Here is a 19,329-nt window from a genome sequence, read left to right on the forward strand (position 1 = left end):
TGTATTCTACAGAAGAAAATGCATAGGAATTTGGAATGACGGCTGAAAAAATTACGGAATTTTCATAAGATGTTCTATTCCTCTAACAGAATCATTCCCATTTTTAGAAGGTTTAATATTGCAGTAAACTCATCTATATCTCCAACATTTAAGAGTTAAATTATAAGAAGGGAAATCCAGTAAGTGTTGTTAACCAATAAAAGAAAACTTGTAGCAATTCTAACGGTTGTGTCGTGTGATGTCACGAATCAAGCGCCACGGCAGCATCCCTCAGTCTGACACCATGACAACCGCAGCGCGCGAACGCTGGAATCTCTGCTGCTGCCGCGAAGCCCAATATGAAGACAAGATGCCGCCATACGAGCGCGAGACGCACTTGTTTTTTTGAAATATTTCTTGCTCCACACTTTTGGAAGAAGACGTCGGAGATTTGCAAAACCACCTGTTTCTAGCGTCCGTCGGCAATGTGAGTTAAACAGCGTTTCTGTTGGCTAAACCTTAATATTTCTGTACCGTAAGAACTGCGCTGGTTTGAATACACCAAAACCAGGAGCGATGAAATGCGCATTGGAGTCAGGGATGCTCCTCATGGCGTTTACGCGTGGAGAGCCCACTGGGGCGTGTGTGCTATGCGTGTGAATGCATGTGTGAGAGAGTGAGAAAGGAAAATAGAGGAAAGAAAAAAGGCTTGTACATTCACCGCACGCGTTCCACTTGCTCTAAATGGGGAATATGAGGATCTTGTGAGGACGCCATAGATAAATAGTATTCCAGACTCAGCTGCCACATAAGAGGACCACGGAACACCCTCCTTAGAGACCCCTTGTTTAATACGAGGTGCGATTGAATATCCACACAGTAAGACGCATCAGGTAAGCGATACGGGGGTTGCATTCGCATTGAAGTTCTAAAGCGTCTTTTGTCGAGCATCATTTGATGGGCCGCAAAAGTGAAAGCGCACAAGCGCCTTCGTACCTGCATATGCAGGTGTCAGTGCGTGCGCTTGATCAACAAAAATGGACATCGCACAACTGGCAACGGAAACCTGGTCTGCAAAGTATACATTACAGTAAATTAAGCGTTTTCATGCAGATTTTAACCAATTGGGAAGCTTTTTGAGATTTGAAAGCCATCTGAGACCAATTCATTCAACACAATCTCATGAAAGTGCGTATCTATACCACGAATTTTATTTCTCGTGCCATTTATGAGCAAAAAAAAAAAAAAAAAAAACGATCCTGATTACTGCATGGATGCTTAATGCTGCAGTGTTGGTCTGAGTTCAACTTCGAGATCGCACGATATTTCTTTTTTATTGACGATTCCAATACAGATTATTTTTGATGTGTCCAATATACCGACATGCATTACAGATTTTCAACTATTATTATTTTTCCTGCTTTGACACATAATTATCATTATACAACAACAAAAAATGATATGCCTTCTGAATAATGTATTATTATTATTTCCATGATTTATTCAAAGTTGATTTGTGATCTAGATGGTTTCGGGCTGTCTGAATATTAAACTACACAATTCTCACTTCTCTGGCTGTTATTTAAGAAGTAAAGTAATTTTCTGAACAATACATTAAACTAGTTGCTCTAGTGAATATTGTTGTTGGGTGATTTTCCATATTAGTGACCAACCAAGTGTCATCATATATCCGTAGGCTGATAACTTGAAAAGAATGATTATCGGGACAAATATTGGTCAAACTGATTATCAGTCTGTAGCCTATCTATTCAAAATGCCATATTATAATGGTTATGTAAAAAAAAAAACTATATATATATATATATATATATATATATTTTTTTTTTTGCATGCATTAATGCATCTAAGACTTGCAAAGTAGCGAGGCACAACGTTCTGCAGGATAATTATTGATACTCGCTGGCGCTGCTCTCTGAGGGCTATAGAGTGTGTTCAAAGATTTATACACTCGTTCCAGGTGCTGTCACGTGTGGAAACAGAGGTTAGGAAGTAGACAGGTTTTGTCCCAATAGATTGTCCATGGTCATTGCCTCAAGGGAGCTTAGGGAAAATAAATTGGTGTGAGCTAAACAGTTTTGTCTGTGATGTAAATGAAGCCTTTTTTAATGCATATCATTAATGATTTGGGGAAGCTAATATTTCACAGGCAATTGTCACAAAGGATTCAATTGATAGTTGTTGTAAAATTTATGTTCTGTTTAGTTAATAGAGTCTAACATCATTATATTATATTGTAATTGTGTGTCTTGAATAATATTTGGCTTCCATCATATTAAAAGAGTTTCCTAAAAGAGCTTAGTGCAGCAGTGTTGGTTTGAGTTCAACATTTTAGATTGTAATGGTTATGTAAACAAAGATCATTCTTTTTGGCATGAATTATTGCATGTCAACTTTACACTGCGGCACAGAAGCTGGAAATGAAGTGATATGCATCATAAAAGGTGCATTTGCACAGACATTATTAATTCAGAAATTATGTAGTAAAATGTTATAGCCGGTTAGCTGTCAGTGCAGTAGTGGGAAACTTGACATGTTTTTTTTATTGCTTTTTTTCCCTCAGCACATATTTTAGTAATCATTAATAATTTGGTATCATCAAAAGAAAACACTCAAAATTCATCCTGTGATTTTTTTTCTTTTTTCCCCCCCATTATACCTGCTTTACAGTAAATTTTCTAAACTTAAATTATCATAAATACTAAGGAAAACAGACAGGCTGGAAAGCACTTAATTTTAATTGTAAAAAAAGTAATTACATTTTTTTAAAGTGATTTCCAACCTTAGCTATGCATTCCGAAGCATTCATGACCATTTAAGTTCAGAAATCATGATGCACAGAACCATATGAACAGTAGGTCCGAGAGATTTATGGAATGGAACAAATAACTTACTCCCATAGACTTCAGTCAAACACTTTTGAGGCAAGATGGAGCCCAATTTCAAGAATAGTACAAGAATAGGACTGTAAAGGCCTCATTATGCTTCTGCGTCAACTCCACGGCGTAGCTACGCCGTCACTCCTACGGCGTCGTGGCCGTTTTATGGTTCTGCGTCAGGTCGAGTTGCATCGCAGTGCATCTGACCAATCACAGCCCTTGTGGTCTGCGTCGCCTCGACGCGTAGTTAAAATTTTTTGGAGGTGCACGTCGAGCTAAGGCGGAGGGGTTCGCGGCGACGCAGAGGGGTCTGCGGGGTCTACGCCGTCGATTCGACGCAGCATAAAACAGGCTTAATGGTAAAAGACTATAAAAATACTATCTTGAAAATCTGTTAATTTGTTAACAGAACGTGTCCGTGCTATGATAAGTAAAAAAAGATCTAACCATTTATTTTTACAGTAAAATACAGAGAAAACCGTAAAGTGACAGTACCCAAATTCCCTGTAACACTTCACATTTGATGTATTTTCGTTGAAATAACTATGTTTCTTCTTAGTTTTTTCTAATCAGTTATATGTACATTAGGGTTTCATGTTACATATAATGTTAAATGAATGTTTTTTAAATAAATAAAAGAACTGCGTTTTTTTATGTTGTGGTGTTAAGTGTTTGTGTGAATTACACTGTGCACCTTCTTTATATTAGTATTTATCCTTTCAGTTTATGGAAAAGCTCCTTGTGATGAGCTTGGATTCATCATTTGACTTTCTCATCACCGTACTGTTTTTGTTGGTTGTCAGTGTATTACAAAGGTACAAACCAGATATTAGTACTTCAATAGATTGGCAAATGAACATTATTTCAGTTAATGAATAAATTAGTTTTTACTGTAAATTCAAGTTCAATTTGTAAAACCTAAAAATGTTGCTAGCTTATTTTTTTTACGGTAAATTTCAGGCAACCACAGTCGCCGTTTTTTTATACAATCATATACATATGATTCTGCCGTGTTATTGGTTAGTTTCTGTGGTTAAATTAAAGGACTTAAGGTTTTGCTCATAGTTCTCTTTTCATTTCCCCACCCCACCCCTTTTTAATTTATTCAATTTCTGTTTACTACGCATTTGCTCCCCCGTTAACTATTCCTGATGTATATCTGTGAGAACATGCTGTTTCTAAGTTCAGAAAGAAAAAAATAATAATATGAATAGAAATTAAAAAAACACATACATTTTTAAATAAAGCTGGTTTGGATATGAGGGTCAGATGAGATGGGTCAGTGGCATATTTTATCACATTTTAGTATATTTTAGTACAGTCATGGGATGTCTGTGCAGATACCTTAATACCTGACCATCTCTGAGCGCTGAGGAGTGTGAACAATGGTTTATAAACTTGTTCCAGGTGCTGTTTTGAGTGGAAACCAAAGGGAGGCAAGTAGACAGGGTTTGGACTGTCCATGCACATTGCCTCAAGGTTAGCTCAGGGGGGAAAAAAGGAAATTGGTGCAAGCAACACTATTAGGAGGTAAGATAAAAAAATCTTTACTTTATAACATTCAGTTTGTTGGTATATGAGAGACTTTTTGAGTTTATAAGCCAGGGTTCATTTGGGCTAATGTCTCCAGGGATCAATTTAACCTTGTCCCCAGTTTTTCATTTCCATGGTTGTAATGAAATTGCACAGGACCCATCAGGGTCCAACCTTTCAAACCCTTGATTATAAGTGAGTGACCTAGTCTCTTTAATAAGATTACATCGCTTAATGGTGCATTACATAAGACAAACAGATTTAGGACTTAGCAAATACAGGTGTGTATTTACTGGCCCGCTCACAGGTCTCCAAAAACAGTGGATCGTCAAGCTTTTAGCAATCTCTCATTATATAATGTTCAATAAATTATCGGAAAGTTTCATAAAATATTATGTTTCCTTAAAAATGACATCCTTATACAGGTCCTTCTCAAAAAATTAGCATATTGTGATAAAGTTCATTATTTTCCATATTGTAATGATAAAAATTAAACTTTCATATATTTTAGATTCATTGCACACCAACTGAAATATTTCAGGTCTTTTATTGTTTTAATACTGATGATTTTGGCATACAGCTCATGAAAACCCAAAATTCCTGTCTCAGAAAATTAGCATATTTCATCCGACCAATAAAAGAAGTGTTTTTAATAAATAAATAAAAAGAGTCAACCTTCAAATAATTATGTTCAGTTATGCACTCAATAGTCAATACTTGGTCGGGAATCCTTTTGCAGAAATGACTGCTTCAATGCGGTGTGGCATGGAGGCAATCAGCCTGTGGCACTGCTGAGGTGTTATGGAGGCCCAGGATGCTTCGATAGCGGACTTAAGCTCATCCAGAGTGTTGGGTCTTGCGTCTCTCAACTTTCTCTTCACAATATCCCACAGATTCTCTATGGGGTTCAGGTCAGGAGAGTTGGCAGGCCAATTGAGCACAGTAATACCATGGTCAGTAAACCATTTACCAGTGGTTTTGGTACTGTGAGCAGGTGCCTGGTCGTGCTGAAAAATGAAATCTTCATCTCCATAAAGCTTTTCAGCAGATGGAAGCATGAAGTGCTCCAAAATCTCCTGATAGCTAACTGTATTGACCCTGCCCTTGATAAAACAGTGGACCAACACCAGCAGCTGACATGGCACTCCAGACCATCACTGACTGTGGGTACTTGACACTGGACTTCAGGCATTTTGGCATTTCCTTCTCCCCAGTCTTCCTCCAGACTCTGGCACCTTGATTTCCGAATGACATGCAAAATTTGCTTTCATCCGAAAAAAGTACTTTGGACCACTGAGCAACAGTCCAGTGCTGCTTCTCTGTAGCCCAGGTCAGGCGCTTCTGCCGCTGTTTCTGGTTCAAAAGTGGCTTGACCTGGGGAATGCGGCACCTGTAGCCCATTTCCTGCACACGCCTGTGCACGTTGGCTCTGGATGTTTCTACTCCTGACTCAGTCCACTGCTTCCGCAGGTCCCCCAAGGTCTGGAATCGGTCCTTCTCCACAATCTTCCTCAGGGTCCGGTCACCTCTTCTCGTTGTGCAGCGTTTTTTGCCACACTTTTTCCTTCCCACAGACTTCCCACTGAGGTGCCATGATACAGCACTCTGGGAACAGCCTATTTGTTCAGAAATTTCTTTCTGTGTCTTACCCTCTTGCTTGAGGGTGTCAATGATGGCCTTTTGGACAGCAGTCAGGTCGGCAGTCTTACCCATGATTGCGGTTTTGAGTAATGAAACAGGCTGGGAGTTTTTAAAAGCCTCAGGAATCTTTTGCAGGTGTTTAGAGTTAATTAGTTGATTCAGATGATTAGGTTAACAGCTCGTTTAGAGACCCTTTTCATGATATGCTAATTTTTTGAGACAGGAATTTTGGGTTTTCATGAGCTGTATGCCAAAATCATCAGTATTAAAACAATAAAAGACCTGAAATATTTCAGTTGGTGTGCAATGAATTTAAAATATATGAAAGTTTAATTTTTATCATTACATTATGGAAAATAATGAACTTTATCACAATATGCTAATTTTTTGAGAAGGACCTGTAGTACAGTACTTAGAGTAAGTGATTTTAAGGATGTTAAAGCATTCAAAAAGATTTCTTGAAGGAAAAAGAGTAACAACATGTGTGATGACCTCTTATCCTTGATTCTTCTTGCTTATTTTGTCGTTGTGGGATCATTCAGAACATGAAGAAGATAAAACAGACTTATTAGCACCAAGCAAAGCATAGATTCTTCAAAAGGTACATTGGTAAAAAAACAGCGAAAGAGTGGGAGAGGAAGAAAACGGACAAAGGGAGAAGGTCAGATTTACTTAGTGAGAAGATAATAAATCTAATAGATTTGCAGGGTGTCTGGTGGCTTATGCTGTCTGGAGTGTTTGAGACCAGCAGAAGTCACCTCCATCAAAGCCTAGACTCATACAAGCTGCTTACGTGGTTTATCAAATCAGGGCTCATTACTGAAACTGCCAGTGCTCTTTAGCACGAATAGTGTGCCATTATTGGAAATGCTGAATGTACTACACTGTTTTGGTCATGACAAAAATGCTTTGGAGGCATTGTTACATCTAACGTTTAAATTATTGGTCCGTGTGATTTTAAAATGGATCTTTTTAAATGCCTCATGCTAAAGTATAGCCTACACACTTTGCCCGTTTGGGAAAACATAAATTGGTGTTTTATTTACAGTTATATAATGTTAGTTTATTTATTTATATATTTATTTGTTTATGTATTTATTTAAATTTGATTAACAGTCTAATCAAAATCTAAAGCTTAAAAATTACCGACCAGTCATAAACAATTGTTTCAATGCATTATAGTACCAGAGAAGCTTTAGTGTGTTTGGAATTTAATTTAATTTTGAAATCAAATTTTGTTTAACAAAAATTTAATTTCAAATTTTGCTGTATAATATCAGTAACATTTGCTGCAAGGTAAATTAATCTGTGAAATTATGTAAAAAAAATCCCAATACTTGTGATTTTAATGTTTAGAATTTCTTGATAATGTCTCCTGTGAGTCCTGTGAGTTGAATCTCCCATGCGTTTCCTGTGAGACGAGCTATTGGTGTGGCACATGGATAGAGTGCTCCAGATCGGTCACGTTTGAGGTTACTTACTCTTTAGGATGCTGCTCTAGATGCTCGCTAGGTTGTGAAACAGAGCTGCAGACACACAAATCAGAAACTTTGATCCCATCTCACATTGATGACACATTCTTTAGACATGACAAAAGCATGGCTTTGAAGTATCGTTTAAGTTCATGGAGAGGAGAGTAACTCAACGTGCCTGGCATATTAAACTCTCACACCGATGCTCTATACCACTGCCACATGTCTCCATATGTCACGGCGCACAGCTCTTAACCCTGAAAATGACTCACAAGATGAACTCACTCGTGGCTTATTCTTTCCTGTAATTATCGTTGTTACTGAATTAAACAGCTTTTCCATAATAATAATAGATACCTCTAATGAGAGAAAACAACAGATTTCAGGATTGGCAGCATATGCCAGGAATGTAGCTAGAAAAGAATATCTTTGATCATATTTGATAATGTAATGCAAAGCAGCTACAGTAATATACAAAAAATAGCCCATTTCCTGCTTGTCAGATGAGCATTTGGAGAAGCAGATCTGGGCTTTTCATGTTTATATGTAAAATATGCTGGGAAGAACAGGCATAGTACTTCTTTTAGTCTTTGAATGCTTTACACCAGACAAGGCGGAGATGTTTCCATGCTTTCTTTCGCAAGTTTGTTTTGGATCACATGAGATTGCAGAGCTTAGCTCTTCATAAAAATGTAAAGATTTCCCAAAAACCCTCAAAGGTTTGCTCATGGCTTTATGACATAATGTTGGAGCACATGGCTGAGTTTGCTAAAAGGAAAAGATATAATGGTGAGGCGAGCAGTCACTTTGTATTGTTGGGGAATCTGACAGGAGGAAGCATTTTCCTTCCTCTCAGACATATGTTAAATTTTCATTACGTCTGCCTGTCAGTGTTTGTTAGGGTTTGTCGAATGGGTAATGGAAAAAATGACAGAGGTTTTCTCTAAATGTTAACTGTAGGGCACGACATATTGACCACGATAATAAATTGCGACATCAGAAAAACAACAGAAGCTAGAAAAAAGGAAGGTTATCAAAAAAATCTCTGTTTTTGCTTTTAAAAAATTGAAGTTTAATGTTAATTAAGGCCTTATGTAATAGGTTGTAAGACAAACAGACATACAGTACATAAAGATGCATGACAGATAGACAGATAGAGGTGAAGTTTTAATTTTCATTTTCTTATTCGTCTTTGCAGACGGGTTTAGACTGTCTCTCTCTCAACACACATCACAGAAAAGAGTCTAATTGGATTACAGTGGCATAAACGTGGCATCCTTTGCAGTCGGCTGTTGTTTTGTAGCCGTGCTTACATTTCTGATGTCTTTAATACCCGTAAATGTCTTCCCAGTTGCATGCCACCCCTGCCAGCTTGTTCCTCTTTAGTTACGACCTAAGCTATATGTGCTAATCTCCCTGCTTCCCATAATTCAAGGAAACTGCCCTCAAGACACAACTGTGCTGTGTCAGGGCCATTTTTAAATTAATTTACTCATCTCAAAGGACCAGAGAAAGGACCAAGCCCAAATGAATTCTTATGAGCGTCTGTGTTTGATTCTCTTGAGAATTCTCCTGAGAGATCAATACTCTCTGTCTGATTCAATCTGGAAAATACTCATCGATGTATTGATTTAATCAGTGTGCCCATTCGGACCCTGTCAGCGGCTTTTCATTGATCGTACAAGTTAAAGTTATTTCCCCTCAGAGCACAGTTTGTTTCTTTTTACTGAGGTTAAAAACAGGGAAAACAAAAAGCAATTTCTGCAAGACAATGTTACAGTGGGGTTCAAAAAGCCACAAGAATATGTTGTTGTTTAGCATTTTTTTGCATTATCAGCATAACATTTTTTTTCTTGTCAAAAGATGATTTGAAAAATGCTTATGAATTTCAGGGTTCCTCAAATACCATCCTGGAGGGCCACTGCCCTGCAGAGTTCAGTTCCAGTCCTAATCAAACACACTTGAACAAGCTAATCAAAGTCTTCAAAGTTACTAAGATTACTGGTAGGTGTGTTTGATCAGGGTTTGATTTAAACTCTGCAGGAAATTGGCCCTCCAGGGCTGGATTTGAGGAACCCTGTCTTAGTATTTGGCATTTCTCCCTTGTGCTTTCATAATGATTGCATGCACTCTCAAGTTATAATGGACTTCGCAAGTTTTAGGAAACCCAGATGATCCACATTTTACACAAACAGACCAAAATTTACTTTGTATAAAGGATTGTGATACATTGATTAGTGACCTACTGTTCTTTTGTAAAATATTTCACATACTGTTCTGGTACTGAAAAAAATAAAATCTATTTCAGATAGTGTGGTTCATTATTTCAGTAAATAAATGAATGATTTTGTTAGATGCTTTGGAAGGAAGTATCACTAAGTTAAGGCATTCCAGAATGGCTCTCATTCCAACTAGAGAAGCGCAGTCCACTTCAGATAGATCACTGGGGATTGTCCTGCACACTTATTTTACGTGTAATTTATCAGCTAATGTTTGGCCCAGCTTATACTCTAATGATATTCCTCAGAGATAAGCAGCCCTTAGAGGACTGAGAACCACAGATTAATTACACAATTAAGCCATCTGCGATTAGACTGCAGAGATAATTGCTCGGTCAGAGTGGTGCTTTGTAGTGGAGTCACTGAGGCTGTCCAAAGCATGCCTTCCCTTTATCTTCTCATCAGGGTTAGAAGCAGGGTAAAGTTTATGGGTCATCGATTGTTAGAAATCATTATACAGCAACCACATGAAAGTAAAAGAAGCCTAAAGAAAGAATGTGAAATAATGAAATTTCCCCCTATCTGGTACATAAATGAATGATATAGATTTTATTGTGAACTGTTGGCCGGCCCAAATTCTAGGCACGAATCGTCGACCGAAAATGCTTGCAGGTCCCCTACCCTCTTGATGGAAGCCAGAGTAGTCAGGAGCACTGTCTTTAATGACAGGATCTTTAACTCAGCTGACTGCAGTGGTTCAAAGGGAGGTCTCTGCAGTGCACTGAGCACCAGAGACAGGTCCCAAGAGGGTATAGAGGAGGGGGTGAGGCGGATTCAGTCTCCTCGCTCCCCTCAGGAGCCTGACGATCAGGTCATGCTTTCCCAACGACTTGCCTTCAACTGCATTGTGATGTGTGATGATAGCGGCAACATACAATTTGAGGGTGGAGGGAGACAGCCTTCGCTCCAACCCATCTTGCAGGAAAGAAAGGACGACTCTGATTGCACATCTTCGGGGGTCTTCCCGGTGAGAAGAACACCAGTCAACGAACAGGTTCCACTTCAGAGCATAGAGGCGCCTCATTGAGGGGGCTCTAGCAGAAGTGATGGTGTCTACCACTGCCTGGGGTAGGTCACCTAGAACCTCCACATCCCGTCCAGGGACAAGACATGGAGTTTCCAGAGGTCTGGATACGGGTGCCATAGAGTGCCCCGTCTCTGAGAAAGCAGGTCCTTCCTCAGGGAATGGGCCAAGGAAGTGCTGTCGCGAGGAGCATGAGCCAGAATCAGCCAGTCGTCGAGATAGTTGAGAAATCAAACGCCACGTTCTCGGAGTGGAACAATGGCTGCCTCCGCGACTTTTGTGAAGACGCGGGGCAACAGGGACAGCCCGAAGGGCAGGACTTTGTTCTGATATGCCCATCCCTCGAACGCAAACCGCAGGAACGGTCTGTGTCAAGAAAGAATCGAGACATGAAAGTACGCGTCTTCAAAGACAACCAATCTTGGGGATGGATGCATTCAAAAATGCATTTCTGCTTGAGCATCTTGAACGGGAGCTTGTGGAGGGCCCGATTCAAGGTTTTGCAGTGCAGCTGAGTCGTCATCCCCAGAGGACATTAGCTCACCCTCCAATGCAGCGACCGACATTTGATCATCTGGTGGAGCTCCAAAAGAAACGGCTGGGACAGCCGCGGACGGCACAGCGTGCTCTCTTGGAGACTCTGCGGGTAGCGTTATGGAGGAGTGAGGGGCCCGAGGAGACTGGCTCGGCAGGTTACCTCTCACTCTGATCCTCAGGTCACCAAGGCTATTAACCGAAGCAGGCCTCTTCTGCTGGGCAGGGAAGGGGCTCAACCTCTTTCGAGGTGAAGGAGTCTCGACCGTAAAGCTGCGGTGGTCATGTTCCCATAATGGGAACATGAGTCATCCATATGCGCCATTTCAGCATGCCTATAGCCCAAGCACGTGATACAGCGATCATGCCCGTCAGCCGGAGTCAAACATTGGCCGCATCCAGAAACACACGATCTGAATGACATCTTGAGAAAGACGCAGGGTCAGATCATGTAAGCTCTTTTAGAAGTGCTCTCCAAGGTCCTGAAGTGCACAGGGAGATAGCAGCAGCTACACACACAGGGGGTAGACAATCCTGTGTGAGCACTCTCTCTCTGGTCACACCCTCCAACAAAAGCTGTGAAAATAGCTGTTTAGCTCTTATCATGGGGAACACAGAGAGATCGCGACCACTACTGTCCGCGCCATCACACCAACACCAGGAACAGAGATTCTTCCTTGCAAAAACTCAGAAAAACACCACGAAGATCTTGCAGGAGACAGGAAGAGCATTCACTATCTGGCTCCGAAAGGAAAGACAAGGGTGCGACGCCCTTGTTGCTCATTATATGCTCGTGCCGCGATGCACAGCAGCTGTTGCAATTATTGCATGCCAATGTGCATTGGCTCGTTTAGTTTCACTCGAAGTAGATAGGCTCTCGCAAGCAATCCCCATTCGTCAGAATCACTTCTGACTTACCTAAGTAGCAGTGAGCTGACGAAGGAGAAACATGGTTGGAACTACTGCAGCAACTTAGTAAAATTTTAACAGTAAAATTACAGTAAAATTTTAAGTTCATCTTCATATAATCAGTTATTAAGTTCACATAACTTTTTTCTATTAAGTACAATGAAATTTCAGTAAAATTTGAGTGAGATTAACTACTTTCATTTAGTTAACTTCACTGTTCGCTTTTAAAGTGTAATGAAAGGTGAAGTTAATGTCACCATAAGCTAAACCTATTACCTACTAAAATCAACACGGGATTTAGCATTGTAAAATGTGTTAAACAGTGTTTTTTTGGGATATCTGAGAGAACTATCAAATCGGCCAATTTACAAAAACGCAAGGTACAGGGGATGTATAGAACTTTGTAAATGTCAAAACGTTTCAATTCTATGGCTATCAGCAGAGCTTTCATCTAAATTCTGCTGGAATAGATTCCATAGGAATTCTCTATAGGAAAGCATATACAACTCGCTTCTCACTTCTCAGTTCTTACAATCTCTACAATCTTTTCAGACTAACCAGCAGCATTCTAACACAATGGTTTTGTTTTTTCCTAAAGCAACCAGAATCCATTTAGAAAACATCACTGATCCTGGACCTGTTCGCCTGTGCATGCGCATATCCAGTATCTAAAAATTAGCATTAAGTAGCAGAAAGCTGTGTGGGTGTACCAGCTGCAGTGGGGGCAAGTGCACTGATGTGTTCACCAGCATCGGATTAACATGGTGTGGATATTTAGAGAGGTTGAGAAAAAGAACTTGGATTTAGTTATAGCTTGTTATTTGGTCAAATTATAGGTACCACAGGCTTTCTTTCTATAAAAAAATTTAAGTTGCGATGTAACGGAAGTAGGTATTTTCTTCCATATTGTGACGTACATCTGAGTAAAAGTGATTATCAAAAAAAAAGTAGGGCAATTCATTGGTGGTTGATTGGATGGTTGCAGATTGAATGTGAGCTTGAGGTCGATGGTGGGGGTGGAGATTAAGCGGACTAAATGATTGGAGAAGTCCAGCATGACAAGCTACAATAATTCTATTAAATTAAGTCACTGTATTTAGTTACTGTAGTTCCCCTGTAAAAAAATAAAATAAATCAGACATTATAATAACATGACATTATGTTATTAGTGGATTAGAGGATCTGCATCTATTAGACACTGGTTACAGCCCATAATATAAAATTCAACGCAACGTGTAAATTGGGTGCTAATGAGTCTGAATGTGCTGATAAGTGTGTGCGTGTGTGTGTGTGTGTGTGTGTGTGTGTGTGTGTGTGTGTGTGTGTGTGTGTGTGTGTGTGTGTGTGTGTGTGTGTGTGTGTGTGTGTGTGTGTGTGTGTGTGCATATGTGGTGTCAGCTGAAGCGAGACCATATGGAAGACGCCACCTGGTGTGTCTGTTCATCTTCTTCAGAGAAGAAGATCAAAGCAAGACACAACATCATCACCGAGTCAATCACAGTAATTACTCAAGTCTTCCCATTTATTCTGAAATTAGAGGGATATGTTTCATTGCTGATCGGTACACTTTGGAATGAGTCGAGATGAACTGCTGGTAAACTGTAAAATTTAGAATTCCACTGGTTTGCTTACCAATAACACTAAACTGAGAAAAAAACAAAACAAAACAAAGAAATATGTGTCCTGTTTCTTGACCAAACAAAACGGCAACTCATGTTAGGTTTCCTTAAAGGGATAATTTGGGTTTACTTTATGGGCCGCATCTGTAAAAACGCTGTTGATTACCCCAAACAATAATTTCAACCTTCAGTGTGTATGATTGAAAGAGAAATGTTTTGATAAGTGTATTACCATAATAGCAGCCTTGCAGGCAAGCGGGTGAACTGCAATACATGTTTAGAGTTTAGTATTGCTCACCTACTCTGTATGTAGAGAGTTCTATTCGATTTTTAAATTAATATCATGGCCAGCTAAAAATGTAAATCTAGTTCCATGTGAAGATATCCGGAATACCATGTGAAAGATGTGACCTAACTACTCATAACAAACTGTTTACATGGAGCCAACAGCCAAGTTTTGCGAACTACACCCACAGGAATTACACTAGAAAGGCACAATCAGAGGTTCTTCCAGCAAGTCCCACTTTACAAAATATTTTACAGGGTTTTTTTTGTGTAAATAATGTTCATTTAACATTTTATATATATACAAATACTGTATTATCTTCTGTCTAAACCACAATTTTGTCCACACATAGCAATCAAGTACGTTTAATTAGTAGTTTTGACAACTAAGTGTAAAAGTAATCGATTTGAGTAGGCAGTATGATTTTGGGACTCACCTGACACAGTATTTACACTTGTGGTTAGAGTGTGTGGATTTGAAAAGTTGTGTTCCCAGTTTTTTATATGGTCTTCCTTAGTGGACAGGCTGCGTCCGAAATTTCATACTCTCTTCAGTAGGTACTTATTTTGAACAAGTAATTACTCCAAGACCGCTAAAAAAAGTATAGTATGAGTGTGTGTAGTATGAATGTAATCCAGACGTCATACTTTAGCAATGTTGTCATTATCATGTGACTTACCAGCATCAATTGCATCTGCCATTCACAAATCCTCTCCCGTGGCGTCATGGGATTGTAAATTGTATGTACACTTCAGAATCTCGTAGGTAGTAGTAGGTCATTTAGGTACTTTTTGCCTATTCCTTTATGAGTACTGTGAATTCTGACATACTTCTTTTGTCACATACTGTTTTTCGCCTACTATATAGTAGGGAAGTATGCGATTTCGGATGCAGCCCTAGTTTATAGTGTGTTTTGTTAGGAACCTATTGTTTCCACCTGCCCCTTGTTAACTCATTAATTTAGTCTTTGTATGAATGGATAAATCTGAAAGAATATTTTTAGTGAAGGGGTTTATAAGTTTCAACTTGTATATTAATCAAAATCTCCCTAGTCTGAACAACCATTTTTAATATTCCATTTGGTGCCACTAGTGCAAACAATTACTCAATGTAGCTTTAAGAGTTGACTGCATATGATTTTGATTCTGATTAATCCTTCCATACACTCTATCAACAGACACTTATAAATATCTGTATAAGTATGAGAATGCCATTAAAGATACACCAAATGTAAACATCAATAAAATAAGGAATGTAATAATGATTTAAATGATCACTGCACTCCTTTTCTAAAGGACTTCCCCTAAAGCAAGGGTGACAAAAGAGTGCGATAACACCATCATGTTTCAACACAAATGTATTTGCTCTACTTCTTTTGTTAGAAACCTGAGGTATACATGTGTGTGGTTAGCATTTCACAAAAAGCATAGCAAATGGCTCTTCCCTTGTGGCCTGGCTGAATTATTGGCACCACAGTATGATGACTGAACATAATAACAGTGATAGCTGTTGCTTGTGACCATGTTGTGGCCATTAGGAAAAATGACTTGAAGCATCAGTCACTCCCAGAAACGTATTAAAATTGAATTACAAGTGAAACCGGGCCTAAGTATTTTTGTAGATGTAGTGAACATTAAGGTCACCTATTAATTTCCCACATCCGTCTACAAGTATCTCTGATTGAAATGATGAGATGATAGAAATTACTTATGTGGAATGAAAAGATATATCATTTATAAATGTACACTTTTTCCAGCAAGTCTGACTTTTGTAATGAATTTTTTTTTCATCAAGTGCCTATTTCCTGTTTGTTAGTGAAAAATAAATAATTATAGCTTCTCTATCTCACTTTTCTTTCTTGTAGCAGCATCCATCATGAATCCCATGTCACATCTATACTACAAAAAGAGCAGCTACTCTCCATACCGGGACCGGATCCCTCTACAGATCGTCCGGGCAGAGGTAGAGCTGTCACCAGAGGAGCGTTCATTTCTTTTGGCTGTGGAAAAAGGCGACTATGCAGGGGTCCAGCATGCACTGCGTGAGGCAGAGGTCTATTACAACATTGATGTGAACTGTGTGGATCCACTAGGCCGCAGCGCGCTGCTAATTGCTATTGAGAATGAGAACCTTGAGGTGATAGAGCTACTTCTGGGTCACGGAGTGAACACTGGAGATGCTTTGCTCTACGCCATCCGCAAAGAAGTGGTGGGAGCTGTGGAGTTACTGCTGTCCCACAGGAAACCCAGTGGAGAGAAACAGGTATGTTTGTGTTTCAGACTTAAATGCATTTTAACTGCTGAAAGCTTTAGACTATATCATTATTATAACTATTGGGGTCCAGGTTGGTTTATGTTGTATAGTTTCTAAAACCCCACCCCAAACTGAGACAAAATATGCAATTTGGTGCAGATGTTGTTACATATGGCCAAAAAGTAAGATGAAATTCTGATGGCTTGTAATGTAAATCGATTAGATTTTTTTTAACAGTATATCAAACATCAGTAGGTTTTATTGGGTTAAGCAGCGTGATAGGTATATCAGCACAACATAAGCTGGTGATTTTTTCAACTGGTTTACACTGAATACTTACCAGGTGCAATGCAACAAATATAATTTGTCCCTCCACATTGTGTTACAGCCAATATGACAACTATCTAGTACAGGGCTATACTATGTTCGTGTGTATTTAAGCCCTCATGTTTGCCATGTGTCTTTGTTAAAGGGTAACTAAACCCTAAACCAACTTTTTTTAGTTAATCATCGGTAAGAGTGGGGCTTTATTAGTGCTGTTCATTGATTCGAGTAACTTTTTTGATATTTGGGTATAAAGTGTTTTGAATCTAAAATATATGGTGTAAAAACATCTGAGTGCTGCCCTCTTCAGGTTGAACGGTGGCTACTGCAGTTGAATTTTCCTATTGGAGGTTTTGGGTGGCAGGTGACGTAAGCAGGTTCCAGCTCACCACGCCCTTGGTACAAGCTCACACGCCCTTTGGCAGTATAAAAACCATCTTGTTTCGTCAAAACCACCATAGCGAGCGAGTCAGGAGTTGGAATTGCGAGTATTGAAAACGATCAGGATGAATTAATGAATTAACTGGACTTAACACTCTGGTCTTGTCATATTTCATAGCTATACCTTGGGTATCTCCCTACAACAACGTTTGTGTGCATCTTACGTCATCGCAAACGTGCACGGCGCATGACAGAAAACACTACGCGGGTCAATATATTGTGTTTTTTATTAATTTGGTGCTATTATGCATAGCTGAGTAAACAACACAGGTTTACTGTGTGTGTGTATGTGTGTGTGTGTGTCGCATAAGGTGTCTTTCCGCTGCTTGTAAAAGGAGATAGTGGATTTCCATTAATTTGTTGCCCTGATTGCACGCACTACGCTCGAATACACTGCAGGATCACTCTTGCACGTATCCAAGGTAAATCTTCATCCCTTACATGTGTTTTATTTAACTAAATACATCATAATCGGCTAAAACGCATGGGCAAGATACTTTTATTCCTGAACAAGTGCGCACCTGAGTCTGTGTTGCTTTCACATACACGCGAACCGCAGCACGGTTCGGGAGCAACCGAACTCAGACCACCTCCTACAGGTAGTCTCGGGTTCGGTACCCCAGTGTGCACCTGGGTCCACATGACAGCGTTCACATTATCGATTTTTCATGCGAACCGTGCCCCGTTCAAAACTAAACTGCCAGTGTGAAAGCCCCCTCAGAGTCTGACAGCAGCTGTCAATTAATCCGTCAGTGCAGGTCTCAGGTGCACGCCCCCCAGCTCATCCCCGCCCTCGGTTCGTCCCCTCTATCTCCGCCGGACTCTGCCCACTTTTCCAGCATTTTTCAAATATTGACAGTGGGTGGAGTCAGGCTCTGACCAGGGGTTTGTTACCCTTTAAGTTTTATTTGTGTAACCACTGTCTGTTCATGTTCATGTTCATGGAGCCGATCAGCCCTATACGCACACTACGCAAGTTGCTTAGAGCCCCACAAATAACTCAAGGCCCCTCCTCCCCCTCATGTCAAAGCGTGAATTTCGGGAACAGCAATCAGGTAGGCTTGTGTTCTCTCCTCTCCAAGTTTGATTGTCAGCAAAGAACAGTAAAGTTAAGTTGATGTGCATCTCCCTCTAGTCTGTCTGTATATCTAACCCAGCTGGGCAGTGCATCTTTTGGACTTTCTGTGTCTTGCTTGCTAATGCCGGCCACTTCCAGGGCTGTGTTCTGTGACTTTGTGCCTGACAAAAAAGGTGAGAGTAAAATACAACTATTCATTAAGTTTGATAAACGACAAAGGGCAACGGTGTTTGTTTATAAACTGCAGCTCGGAAAAGATAACCGCATTGCGCATTAACATGCAATTTATATGAGTGTGCACGAAATGAAAAGCGCACTTTCCAGCAAAACATCTCTGTGGGGACCAGTACAATGTGGGGACCAGTACAATATGGGCGTGATGGCACTCCTTATAGGCTTATCACTTATCATTATAGGCGCACATACTTTTAAAACAAGACAATTATTATCTAGTCTCCAAGTCAGTTTAGTTACAACTCTGCAATAAAGCAAATTGACTACTGATTTATAGGCTATATCAGGCACGGCGTTATGGGTGACGGGCCTGACGGGCCTAGGCCCACCCAAAACTTTTCTTCAAGAATTATAAAAAAATCGCCAATAAGCTCATAATTTGTGCTAAAATAGTCTAAATGTTTAGTTTTAAAAACAATTTTAAAAAGCTGGTTATGTCTATTTTGATGTTTCTGAGCAAATGCAGCAGACAGTGTTCGGGTTTGTTCCGATCAGAGCATGTGAGCGGAGAGCGAATTTCTGAATATTCCGCTCTGCTCGCTCATTCTGCAGGGTCACTCGCTCAACCCAGAATGGCCTGCTGGTTCGAACTTCGAAGATATGTGGAATAAGGCCTCCGACTATTTTTATTTTTTTTGCTAGTCGACTAGTTGTTCATTTAAGCCATTAGTGGACAAATCGCCCCTTTATATTAATTTAATTAGGCTACTTAAATAGGGCAGGCAATAGGCTATAGCCTAGTATGGAAGCTTGTTTTCCGCCATAGAATAAAACATTTTAAAAGATAATTGCTACTTTTATCTCACAATTGCGAGTTTACATCTCG

General features: G+C 39.7%; 1 protein-coding gene across 1 annotated transcript in view; it reads left to right on the forward strand.

Moving 5' to 3' along the window:
• Window positions 1–285: 285 nt before the first annotated feature.
• Window positions 286–19,329, forward strand: part of trpc5a (transient receptor potential cation channel, subfamily C, member 5a) — a 73,068-nt gene continuing 54,024 nt past the window's right edge. The window contains exons 1-2 of the mRNA XM_077205223.1: window positions 286–466; window positions 16,038–16,435. Of these exons, the coding sequence (XP_077061338.1) occupies window positions 16,049–16,435 (387 nt within the window). The 5' untranslated portion in view covers window positions 286–466; window positions 16,038–16,048. The remainder of the gene's footprint in view (window positions 467–16,037; window positions 16,436–19,329) is intronic.

This window comes from Siphateles boraxobius, unplaced genomic scaffold, assembly GCF_051911475.1.
Source record: "Siphateles boraxobius isolate OS27281-9 unplaced genomic scaffold, OSU_SipBor_1 53, whole genome shotgun sequence".
Taxonomy (NCBI): domain Eukaryota; kingdom Metazoa; phylum Chordata; class Actinopteri; order Cypriniformes; family Leuciscidae; genus Siphateles; species Siphateles boraxobius.